Below are 13800 nucleotides of genomic sequence, written 5' to 3' on the forward strand. Positions count from 1 at the left end.
GACACTTGCTGTGTCGAAAAAAAGGTCACCAAAGTCATCTAGCATTTGTTTCGAATGCTGGAACTCTTTTGAGTTTTGAAACACCTTCCTGGGGAACAAATTTTTGCTATATGGCTCTAGATACTCTTCCGAAAGTCCTACTTTCTGTATTCAACTACTTTTCAGAATAGTTTAAATTTGCACTAAAATAGTTTTGGGGAAAATATCAAAACCCGAGATATCGAGTCTCTTAATTAATTTCTTACCATAAATTGGCAGAGTAAGCTTTTACGTAGTTTAGAATACAAGAGAGGGAAAAACCCCGATTCCGTTACTAGTACGAGCTAAAAGTCAGTTGGCTTTGTTAATCCACTAAGATTTACCTAGGCTGACCTGGGCCCATTTTATACAGATTGGATTTTAAGTTAAAACAATTATTGAAAATAAAAGAATTCGCATTAGCTATATTACTTTCCAGGAATTAATTCAGCTTTAATTCATCTTTATTGTATTACTATTATTTATTTTATTACTATATCTATTATTTTTATTTTATATTATTAAACATACATATTATTTAATAGACATAACATTTAAATATACTTTATATTATATATCGATATTCATTATTCTTATATTTTACTATATTTATTACTATTATCACAGCCTGGTGTATTACATCGGCTTAAATCCTAAAGAATGCTTATCTCAATTATCCAATCCTGTTTGAAATTAAATAAAAAAAAACATGTTTTTTTTAAACAGAAAGTAAGGAACGACGTTAAAACTTAAAACGAACAGAAATTATTCCGTATATGTAAGGGGCTGTCCCCTACTCAACGCCTCGCTCTTTACGCTAAAGTTTGACTTACACACAACTCTAATTTATTTAAACAATAAAAAAATTTAGCGTAAAGAGCGAGGCGTTGAGGAGGGGACAGCCCCTTTTATATACGGAATAATTTCTGTTCGTTTTAAGTTTTAACGTCGTTCCTTGCTTTCAGTTAAAAATCCTTGTTTTTTAAATTCATTTTTGAACGCTTTTGAATAAATACAGGTTTTGATATCGGCTCACTGTATATGAATAATTGAAAAAAAATTTGCACATTAATTTTACTTTTTTCGGTTAAATGGCTTTCTCGAAACTTGTCTAATTTTATTTACGAACATTTTTATTAGTAGTAAATTTACATAACTTACAAATTAACTTACGCAACGAGCTTCTATATTCATATATTTTTATTAGGGGGTTCTCCCCCTAGTCAATACCCTGCTCTTTAAGCTAAAGTTCAAATTTTGTTCCAATTCTTTAAACTGACCCCTTAATCACAAAGGCTTTTAATTAGAATAAATAGCTCTTATGAAAGTACTAAAAAATCTTTGGCTTAAATAGCGAGGTATTGACAAGGGGGTAAACCCAATCACATAAGTAATATTTTCTGTTCGTTTTAAGTTTTGATGTTGCTCCTTACTTTCAGTTGAAAAACTTGTTTTTTTATTTAATTTCTGATCTTTTTCTTTAATAATGATGGAAAATCCGGCACCCCCTTCATAGCAATGTCCCTTCCCCCATGAAAACTTCCTTCATGGAAAGATCCTCCCATATAACCCCCGACCCCCCCCCTCCACCTACCAGAAAACCCCCCCTGAAAACGTCTGTATACTTCCGAATAACCAATACTATATGTTAACATTGGGTAAAGTTCGTTACTTTCAGCCCTTCCCCCGAGGATTTCGGGGGATAAATTCATCCTAAAAGACATAGCAAAAAGACCTAATATTTTCGACCATGCTGAACAAAATGGCTATCTCAAAATTTTGATCGGGTGACTTTGGGAAAAAATGGGCGTGGGAGGGGGCCTAGTTGCCCTTCATTTTTTTCGGTCACTTAAAAATGGCGCTAGAGCTTTTAAGTTCCGTTCCAATGAGCCCTCCCACGATATTCTAGGACCACTGGGTCGATACGATCGACCCTGGAAAAAAAAACAAATAAACACGCATCCGTGATCTTTCTTCTGGCAAAAAATGGAAAATTCCACATTTTTGTAGATAGGAGCTTGAAACCTCTACAGTAGGGTTCTCTGATACGCTGAATATGATGGTGTGATTTTTATTAAGGTTCTATAGCTTTTAGGGGGGTCTTTCCCCCTTTTTTCTAAAATAAGGCAAATATTCTCAGGCGCGTAACTTTTGATGGGTAAGACTAAACATGATGAAATTTATATATTTAAAATCAGCATTAAAATTTGATTCTTTTGGTGTATCTATTGGTATCAAAATTCCTTTTTTTAGAGTTTCGGTTACTATTGAGCCGGGTCGCTCCTTACTTACAGTTCGTTGCCCCGAACTGTTTGATTTCCTACTTTTTAATGAAGTCACCAGCATTTGTTTATAAAAAAAAATTAGATTTTTGGAAAATTCTCTTAAAACGTAAAGTTCCTTGCATGTTTAAAAACCTTGAATTTTAATTATAAAGATTACAAAAGAATATATATAGTGGAACAGTCTTTACGTGGTTATAACTTCCGATTCGACAGTTTCAAACTTCATATCATCCACGTCCACATCACCCTCAGAGGCATTTAACATATTAAGAGTTACATTCCTTTGATTATTCGTAGGGTGATGCGACACCGTGTGCCCAACAAGGGGAACAGATTTCTGGGGAACATTTTGACTTAAACCAGAAGCTTCATATTGTTTCTTCCGCATTATAGCTTTACTTTGTACTCTGAAAACAAAACAAATGGATTAGATAAAGTAAATTAAAAATCTCTGAACCGCACTTCATTTTGGCACGAAGATGTTCATACATGTATCGAAGAAACTTTATAACTGAGAAGTCAACCCCTCTCTTGAAAGCTTCTACCAAAATCTGGACAAAATACACGAATCAAAAGCTCTAGCTATGTCTGGTGCACATAGAACCAGAAAATCCCCGGAACCTTCTACATCTCCAAGAACCTTTTGATTAATTAGCATTAATTAGTATTATGAGTTATGTCTCAAGAATATTAAATTAATCTTAAATTATATTTAATTGATGTCATTATTGATAAATAAAGCGAAAATACAGAAATATATACATTTAATCAGTAAAAGTTGATATTGAGACAGTAAATAAAATAAAAAGACAAATCGTTTCGGCTTTACATTTCAAAATTTTTTTCCTACAGAAAAAAGAGGAAAACTAGCCTAAAAAACAAAAATATACACGAAAGTTGTCGTCTTGGACAAGTTTTGTCTTCGTGGACATCTGTATTGCCCAGTCTACATGCCCTGTAGCCTGCAAGCCGATTAGGCCAAAACTTCAGATTCTCTTGGGTCACAAACTGGTTCAACCTATTTTTGTCTAAATTGATAAACTTAAAAGTAAGTTCAAGCCCGTCGGAGGATACGAAACTCCGACTGAATAAAACTTCGGATACAAAACTCCTTAGTCCATAAGTAGGCGCTATAATTCGATACAACCAATTTTGTTGTCTTCATTGAGGTCTTCTTGGTCGGGTGAAAATGCCCTGATTATATGTTAAAAAACCCCAAATCAATTTAACGCATGGTCTCCTGATATTTAAAAAGAGTAAACATGAGTTTACTTTTATTACTATTAACAGTGTATTTATATAGTTTATTTATATTATTATATAGTTTATTTACTAGTTTAGTTGTAGTTTATTACTCTAATGAGTTTAAATTGTTGTCATTGAAATGACAAAGATCAAAGATGGTGATGTCACTTTTTGGGAAGATAAAACATACATGTAACAATTCTTTGCTTTTTTGTAATGTTTACTTTTTAGTGTTTAATTCCTTTATAAGTTATTTTCCTTTGCAAAAAATTAAAACAATGCTCTAATGCTGAAGTATTAGGCGGGTAACAGATAGTTTCATGTTCTCAAATGGAAACAATACGATTATATGTTCGTACTTGTATATGTATATTTGACACATATACCCCAACAAATGCCCTAACGAGGAAATTTGGGAATAAAAGGCTGGAACTGTTCCGGTGTTGTTAAATGGTTAAAAATATTACAAATCTTATTTTTCTTACTGTAAACTTTAATTCCTTTAAACAACTATATTACAACAAATCACAGTCTTTTTCATCATAATATTTGTCCCTCGTGTTTTATCCCAAAAAGCCAACCCTAATAATGATGAATGTGTTGGAAGTGTTTCCATGCTCATCATTCCTGATTAAACTCTTCCTCGACCCAAATATGGCTGCTTCCTCTATCACTTTTAAAATCTTGTCTTTCTCTGCCTCTGTTGAAGTCTCTAGTTCCTCTGCTTCTGCCAAGGAATTTATGTGCATCGGTGGGGTGGGAACCTTCTCTATTGTAGCTACGTCTCCCTCCCTCATTCTCCTCATCTGCGCTCCTACTATAACCAATCGCTCTTCCTTTGTTGAATTCTCCATTTCTTCAGCCTCTATCGAGAAAATTATTTACTTTGGCATCGTACGAATTTCTTCCTCTGTTAGAATATGGCCTTCCCCTGGCGCTGTTAAAATCGGTAGCCCTTCGCTCCCTCTGCTAAACTCTGCCTTCCCTCGGCCTCTGTTAAAATCTAATATACTTCAGTTAAAATCTGACCATCCGCTTCCTCTGTAAAAGTTAGACCTTCTTGTGCCACTTCTGACAGTAGATATTCCTCTACCTCCAGGAGTTTTAATATCCTGTTCAATGGCGTTTTGTGCTCCTGACGTGTTTAACGCATTATGAAGGAGTTCCGTTCTTTTCTTTCTGATTCGACGTCTACACCTTTTGGTTAGATATATCGATATATTTTCAGTTTCTTCTGGATCCTCATTATGTTCAGTAGCCTTGTTACGGTCAATGATCACGTTTTTAACCTGTCAAGCAAGTTCTTGCTCTTGCAAATCTGCAGCTTCGGACCTTCCGCTTCTTCTGTTAAAGTCAGAACTTTCTCTACCTCTGTTAAAGTTGGACCTTCCTGTGCCACTACTGACCGTAGATATTCCTCTACCTCCAGGAGTTTTAATATCCTGTTCAATGACGTTTTGTGCTCCTGACGTGTTTAACGCTTTATGAAGGAGTTCTTTTCTTTTCTTTCTGATTCGACGTCTACACCTTTTGGTTAGATATATCGATATATTTTCAGTTTCTTCTGGATCCTCATTCTGTTCAGTAGCCTTGTTACGGTCAATGATCACGTTTTTAACCTGTCAAGCAAGTTCTTGCTCTTCTTCTTCTTCTTCTATTTAACAGCAGGCGGGCTTTTCAGTATAACTATTTAGCCCTTTTCCTTTTGCTTCACTCTGAGGGCTACAGAGCTACTGGCTTGATTGCCTCATATTTATTAAATATATTCAGATATCTTTCAGCAGATCTTTCGACTCTAGGAGTTCAAATATAAGATGATAGATGTTGATTTCTATGCTCTGTGTGCAGGTATAGTTGGCTAGGCTCTTGGCTGATAGTTGGATTTTGTGGTGTTTGAAGTATTTTAACAGTTTACAAAGCAAGGTATGTTGTGCAGACGTCAGCATATTACATTCAAATAGGCAATGGTCAATTGTTTCATTATTCATATTACACTGCCTGCAAAGAGGGGACAGGGGAATTGAACCACTTGAATTAGAAAGCTTATATGAGAATGCAAGGAAATTTAGTCCATTTGTTCCAGAACGAATTCTATGATAAATTTTAGAAAGATACTTATTGGGAAAGGGGGAAAGGATAGGATTAATCTTATTAAAATTAATATCTGATAGCCTCCATCGGTAAATATCTCTAATTGGGATTGGTCTCCCACTTGGCTGGTCAATATTTATAGCATTTTTTGCTATTTCATCAACCTGAGGATTACCACTTATGCCAGAGTGGCTAGGAATGTACTGAAAGTACGTTTTTATGCCACTTGAAGCAAGATTATCAATAATACTGAGACAATGATAAGTGTCAATGTCCAACTTATATTGAGGAGCTGAGGCCAGCAACTCAAGGCTTGATAAAGAGTCGGAATAGATGATAATATTATTAAAATTATCAATCAAACGTTGGTTTTGCTTAAGGTGTTCTAATACCATTATTATGGCATTTACTCAGCAGACATTATAGATAAATTATTAAATAACGTCTCTCACAGTGCAATTTTCATGTGATGAAGGAAAACACCACTTGCGACCTTCTCATTCAATTTTTACCCATCACCAAATATTTGGAAGTGATTTTTATAAGTAATTGTATTAAGTTCTGCAAATTTTTTCTGGACAAAAGCAATGGGGGTTAAATCTTTATTCCATTTTGAAAATTCAGTATTTATTATGGGAAATGACCAAGTCCAAGGAAGGGATTGGGGGAAAGTAGGTACAATAGACTTTGCTGGTACATGGAACTTCTTTTGAATATTGGCATACTCATCTGCAATACCTCTATACATGGCTAGATTTCATAACCTATTATGTAATGTGTGTGAGCTATTTGATTCAATTTTTGTAAGATGTTTTATCAAGAGTAAACTACGTCTCTCCCTTATTGTTGTTAATCCACTCTCCATAAGCAGTAACTTGGTGCTTGTGGGTTTCCTAAGACCAAATATGAGACGTATTATATCATTTTGTGTTGTTTCAATTTTTTGCATCTGGGTCTTTGCACATGCACCATAGACAATGAGCCCATAGTCAATATGGGGTCTTATATGTGATTTATAAAACTGGAGTAAGGTTTTCTCCTTACAACCCCAGGGTGTGGAAAGAAGTCTTTTTAGTATATTTGCTTTTCTATAACATTTTTTTATTGTGTTTGAAATGTGGAGGTGGAAATTAAGTTTTTGGTCAAGCATGAGACCTAGGTAATTAATATTATTATCTTCTGGAATAGTTGTTTTATTTAGAGTTAGTTTTGCATTAACATGGTTTCGCTTCCGGTGAAATTGGATTATTTTTGACTTGGTGGGTGCAATGGGTAAATCTGAATGTTGAGAGAATTTTTCAAACTGGAAAAGTGACTTTTGCAGATTTGACTGTGCTATCTGAAAGGTGTTGCCAGATGACCATAGCACCAGATCATCAGCATATTGTAGATTCGTGTGGGGTAGGTTCATGTCCCAGAGATATAGGGCAAAAAGGAGGCAACTGAGGACTGCTCCCTGAGGTAGGCCTTTGGATATTGTCTTTTGGGGTGAAGAGGCTGAACCAACACAAACAATGAAACTTCGCACTTCTATGAAGGATTTAATAAAGGATACTACCTTAGGAGGTACTCCAAGGTTTGCAAGTTTATTTAAAAGGATTTGGTGGTTCACATTGTCATAAGCTCCTTCAAAATCTAGGAAAGCTGCCACTAGGATATAATTTTTTGAGAAAGATTCATTTATTGCATTTGTTAGCAAAATGAAAGCATCTGTTGAGGAGTGGTATTTCCTGAATCCAGTTTGACTGTGTGGGATCAGATTATTTTTCTCAACAAACCAGAGGAGTCTGTGATAAATCATTTTCTCCATTATTTTCCCCATCACAGGTGTAATCATTCTGGGCCTATAAGACTCAGGGTTATCTTTTGGTTTATTTTTCTTTAGGATTGGTAGGAGGGACGAACTATTCCATATATTGGGGAACCTAGAAGATGCCCAAGCGTGATTATAACAATTTAGCAATTCTTGTTTGTATGAAGGTGTGAGATTCTTTATCCATGTAGGGTGTATATTGTCATAGCTACTGCTAGTTTTGGACCTAATATGATGTATTGCATTATTCAATTCCTGGATTGAAAATGGATTAGTTATGTACTCGGATCCTGGGCGTGGTTGGTAACTAGGGTTCATAGGAATTGTGGACAGTTTGCTTTGATTATTTGATGTTAGGTTATTAACAAAAAGAGTTGCAAATAGGTTAGCCTTTTCATTATCATTGTCATAATGGGTATTATTATGTATAATCTCATACAGGAGTGGGTTGGGAGAAGTCTTTTTCCCACATATGTGGCTTATGACTTTATGTATAATTGGCTCATTTGTTTCTCTGGAGAGATTATTTGCAAAATTATTCCAGTATTTATATTTAGCATCTATTATAGTCCTTTTTAGATTAGATTCTGCTTGTAATTTTTTTAAATATGTAGTAGGTGTTGGTTTTTTTATGAATTCTGTCCTAGCTGCCTTTTTTATCCTCCATTTATTTAGGCACTCATTTGTCCACCATGCTTTAGGAATTTGTTTAGGGAATGTTTTCTTAGGTGTTGTCCTGGGGATAGCATGATTAGCTGTATTTATTAGTAAAGATGTCAACGCTTCAGCATGTGTGTCAACTGTTGTGTTAGAAATGCATGAACTTTGGGTGAAACTTGTAATTTCATCATTTAGCTTATTTTGGAAAATAGACCAATTTGCTTTAGTGTTGATATATTTGGATGTATGAGATAAAGTTTCAGCAGGTTCATTTAGGGAGCAAACTATAGCAAAGTGGTCTGTACATAGACTATCAATTTTATTTATGTAAATTTTGTTCAAAAAATCTAAAGACACAATTTGTAGGTCAATTGTGGAGAAATTGCCACTTTTGGGGTTGAAATAAGTATTCAGGTTTGGAGGGGTAGCAACAACTAATTCATTATTATTTGAAGTCATATGCTCAATAAATTTACCAGCTTTATTTGCTGGTTTATTCCCCCACAAAAGGCTGTGGGCATTGAAATCACCACAAATAATGATATTTTTTAACATATTAGAATTATTTATATAATTAAAGAAATCCTTGGCATCTGTAGTTTGGCCATTAGGGTTATAAAAGCTTATTATGTAGGTTTTTAAATTATTCAGCCAAACACTTATACCAATTACATCAACATCATTTTCAAAATCTGGAAATTTGATGCCACAAAATTTTATATTATTATTAACTAATAAAGCTACACCACCTCCTTTTCTCTCTGAAGATCTATCCTTTCTCAGGATAGTATATCCCAGAGACTTAATTTGTTGATTTTGGGTTAAATGAGTTTCCTGGAGGCAGGCAATATTAATTGAATTATTATTCATAAATGATATTAGTTCATTTAGCTTATTTTCTGTGAGTGATCTTACATTCCATTGGAGTATTGATAAATGTTGTGTTGTTGATTTATTCTTCATATAACTGTGTATCAATGTTCAGCTTTGTTAAGAGTAAAGCAAGATCTTTTTTCGCTTGAATGAGCATATCATCTGGGATGTAGATTTTTGCCAATTCTGCAATAGTTTTTGTTTTCTGTAGTTGATGTATGTTCATGGCCTGAACTGCATTACAGTTTAGAATGAATAAGCATATATTTGGGGATTGCATTTTTGTTAGTGCATCCTTGTTGTTGGTTAAGGGATTGATTCCTGGTAGTTTTTCTGGTTTGTTTTTTGTTGGGAGGGAGGGCCAGACCGACCTCATCTCACTAGAACAGAAGGTTTAGTGGCTTGATGATTCCTTCTGATAGGGATTTCAGCTAGGTGGACTAAAAGATGGTGTTTGATATAGCGTGCTTGATGCATTGGGGACAGTTGACTCGGGGGGTTTGGTTGGTTTCATTACAGGATGTATTTGGTATTGTTGGGCAGCATTTGCTTCCATTGCTGCAAAGGGGTATGGGATGGCCTTCTCTGTTGATATTTGGAGTGTTAGAGCTCTTTTCTTGTATGCAGGGCATAATGATTTATTTGTAGATTCATGTGGGCCTTTGCAATTGATGCATGTAGGCTGGGTGTTGTTGCAAGTTGTCAGCTCTTTAGGATGGAAAGATTTACAATTACTACACTCTTGGAGAATTTCATTGCATTTGTTTGTTGTGTGTCCCAGTTTGAAACACTTCTGACACTGAAAAGGCTTAGGTTTGTATTCCTTGTGTGGTTTGATTTGCCCAAATAGGAATAATTTTTCTGGGATATCAATTTTATCCTTCAGTGTGAATAAGAAGTATCTACTAGTTTTTAGGCAATTAGAGTTGGTTTTTCAAAGTTGTGTAACATACTCAACTGGGATTGTGTTTCCAACCCTATCTGAAAGGCCTTCTTTTAACTCCTGAGTAGATATCTCTGGGGGAACATTATAAACTACTATTTTTGTTGGTGATCGTTTTGGGTTCCAATTAGATGCAATAATTGGGTTATTCAGAAGGGATTCAAGGTTAATTATTGTATCTGCTGATTTCTGATCTTCTACAGCTATTAGCAGAGATCCATCATGGTTAATATTAAGAGAGAATATTGATTTTAGCAATTTAAAAATTGCAACTCATATTGCAGTCATCTTTTTTCTTTTAAAGGGGGTAGTGGGAGTAATTTTAAGGTAATTTCCTTAGTTTTTGGAGGGAGGATATTGGGCAGGGAGAGGGGAAATTCTATTAATTGGGGAGATTTTTTTACTTTTTTTAGAAATTCTTGAGAGGACCTCTTGAAACCCATTATCATCATTTATGGTTACATTAGACCCTACACTTATCATTGTCTTATTCTCCGAATTGGAGCTATCATTAGAACTTTGAGATAGGGTGCTTGACCAGCCAGGATGGGTATCTTTCACTATGACACTTTCACTGGAATTTGATTTGGGATCTGGGGGGACTTTTTTTTTGGAGGACTTCTAATCATTGCCTAATGGAAAAAGCTTTAAACACAAAAATAAAACCAAAACAAGAAGGGAAAATAGATGATATCAAACCGTCTGCACTATACTATGGGGAGGATAAACACCACAGTATAGCCCTGAGGATGACTTGAGCAGAATTGGTTTAGTACAACTGCTGATTAGAAGAGATAATAATCACAAGAAAATATATTTCGATTTTCTTATAAGGTTGCTGTTGCTGAAAATAAGGCCAGGCTGAATTCAGTGTCCTTCGAAAGAATGCTAAGCAAAGAATGAACAGGAGCTTTCTTCTTGAAACAAAACAAATCCGTTTTGTTTGGCAACTGTTTTCTTTGACTTCTTCAAAAACTGATCCTCATTCTGTTCTTCTGGATCCTCATTCTGTTCAGTAGCCTTGTTACGGTCAATGATCACGTTTTTAACCTGTCAAGCAAGTTCTTGCTCTTGCAAATATGCAGCTTCGGACCTTCCGCTTCTTCTGTTAAAGTCAGAACTTTCTCTACCTCTGTTAAAGTTGGACCTTCCTGTGCCACTACTGACCGTAGATATTCCTCTACCTCCAGGAGTTTTAATATCCTGTTCAATGACGTTTTGTGCTCCTGACGTGTTTAACGCTTTATGAAGGAGTTCCGTTCTTTTCTTTCTGATTCGACGTCTACACCTTTTGGTTAGATATATCGATATATTTTCAGTTTCTTCTGGATCCTCATTATGTTCAGTAGCCTTGTTACGGTCAATGATCACGTTTTTAACCTGTCAAGCAAGTTCTTGCTCTTGCAAATTTGCAGCTTCGGACCTTCCGCTTCCTCTGTTAAAGTCACAACTTTCTCTACCTCTGTTAAACTTGGACCTTCCTGTGCCACTACTGACCGTAGATATTCCTCTACCTCCAGGAGTTTTAATATCCTGTTCAATGACGTTTTGTGCTCCTGACGTGTTTAACGCTTTATGAAGGAGTTCCGTTCTTTTCTTTCTGATTCGACGTCTACACCTTTTGGTTAGATATATATTTTCAGTTTCTTCTGGATCCTCATTCTGTTCAGTAGCCTTGTTACGGTCAATGATCACGTTTTTAACCTGTAGAGCAAGTTCTTGCTCTTGCATATCTGTTGCTTCTCCCCAATCAATCATTCTTTGATATTAAAAAAAATCAAATGTAGTCTTCTATTACTTGTTGGCGTCTTACATACGGAAAACTACGTCATAGATTTCCCACCGCTATGATGTTTATACCGTCTGACCTGACTTTAAATTAAAGTGACTTCATAGAATATGCGCTTAATGTACTACGACATATCTTTTATATTGGTCAACATACTAGTTTTCCTACTTGAACCACTAGTGACAAAATTAAAGTGACTTCATAGAATATGCGCTTAATGTACTACGACAAATCTTTTATATTGGTCAACATACTAGTTTTCCTACTTGAACCACTAGTGAAAAAATTAAAGTGACTTCATAGAATATGCGCTTAATGTACTACGACATATCTTTTATATTGGTCAACATACTAGTTTTCCTACTTGAACCACTAGTGACAAAATTAAAGTGACTTCATAGAATATGCGCTTAATGTACTACGACATATTTTTTATATTGGTCAACATACTAGTTTTCCTACTTGAACCACTAGTGACAAAATTAAAGTGACTTCATAGAATATGCGCTTAATGTACTACGACATATCTTTTATATTGGTCAACATACTAGTTTTCCTACTTGAACCACTAGTGACAAAATTTACTTATTAGATCGTAATTAAATTCCAACAAATCTCCTCTTAAGATACTTTTTCTTCTCTATTTGTGAGCTAGCGCCAGATTCTCTCTAGTCGTTAGGCTTTTCGTCTAGAATTACCCTCCTCCTTCCCTCTCTCTCTCTCTCGCTCGCTTTCTCTCTCTTCTGATCTGTTTGTGAGCTAGCGTCATATTTAAGGGACGATTCTTTTGCATATAGTACACGTAAAACCCTATCTTTCACATTCTCAAAAAAAAGTATAAAACAAAATGGTGAGTTTTGGCGTAAACAATTATATAGTTTTAAAGAGAATTCAAAAACCAAGAGCCACTTCCTTTATTGATACCTGACAATAAATATCCACTTGATTGAGAGTTTAACGTTACCTAGTAGTATATAAGAATTATTAGCCACTTCGAAACTCTACTCTCATCAAGAGGGTTACTGATAACTTACCAGCTCTCATCAAACTACCCTCAAGAGATGACCTGGCTACAACCTACGATTATGACATCATTCATCAATCTTTAATATGAAATTATAATCTTATTTTAGTTACTATGGGCTGGAAGTTTGTTCTTTACTGTAATAAAATTATGAGGTCATTGATCAATCTTTAACATGAAATATGCAGTTTTTCGTAAAAAAATTGATTCAATTCTAAAAATAATTTGTTTGAATTACAAAAGATTTTTAACCCAATTAATTTCCTTTAAAATGAGTCATTGAACAACTCTCTACGATGTTCCAGTGCCAAGCTATCTGTGGAAAAAAAAAGATACCGTTTAGGCAGAATGCTGTAGTAGCTGCCACTTTTCTTGATTTTCAAGCCAATTTGTTTCCCTTGCTGTTCAAGCCAAGGGACAGAAAGTTTCCTATATAGGGGTTTTCGGACGAGGCGGTTCTAAAGGTGTACTCTTTGTTTCGATCTGACTCTTTTTTTAGGAGTTATGGGTTTCTATATTTCTTAACATTGGACGTGATCATCTTTTACTAGGTTGCTAGCTACCGCTACAACCTGGATATATCCTCTGACAAAAAATAGAAGCTAAAATTACGTCATATTGACTAGAAAGAAGTCTAGCAAAACTTCCACAAAGAAAATTTCTTTAATCACTTTTGTCTCTAATATGTTAGTTCTCTACTTTCAATATTAAATTAAAAATCATATTTTTGAAATGAAGGTAAAAAATTTCAGTTAAGAAACTTTTAATGGAATACTAATACTACTAATAGCAACAACTCACTGCAGCACCAAGCCGCTTGAGGCCAACAGAGCTATGCACGCTCCTCCTCCATCCCAATCTATTCAAAGCTTCCCTATTTACACCCTCCCAGGAGGTTCCCATTCTTCTTTATGAATCTGTCTTTATGACATCCTCCCAACCGCGGTCGACCTGCTTTCCGTTTAGGCCTAGACGGTTGGCCAAAAAGAACAATCTTTGACAATCTGCCAATTGTGGGTTTAATGGAACAGCTCAACAGCAGGGGCGCTGTTGTTTCGT

At 35.3% G+C, this 13800-nt stretch overlaps 1 protein-coding gene across 2 annotated transcripts in view; it reads right to left on the reverse strand.

Annotated features, from left to right (window-relative positions):
* Positions 1–2419: 2419 nt before the first annotated feature.
* LOC148941105 (BPTF-associated chromatin complex component 1-like) overlaps positions 2420–13800 on the reverse strand; it is a 28967-nt gene continuing 17586 nt past the window's right edge. For both annotated transcript variants that reach the window (XM_089103982.1, XM_089103981.1), the window contains exon 4: positions 2420–2710. In XM_089103982.1, coding sequence (XP_088960108.1) covers positions 2488–2710 — 223 coding nt within the window. In that variant the 3' untranslated portion in view covers positions 2420–2487. The remainder of the gene's footprint in view (positions 2711–13800) is intronic.

This window comes from Artemia sp. Qi Xiang Cuo, chromosome 18, assembly GCF_049724085.1.
Source record: "Artemia sp. Qi Xiang Cuo chromosome 18, ASM4972408v1, whole genome shotgun sequence".
NCBI classification, from domain to species: Eukaryota; Metazoa; Arthropoda; class Branchiopoda; order Anostraca; family Artemiidae; genus Artemia; species Artemia sp. Qi Xiang Cuo.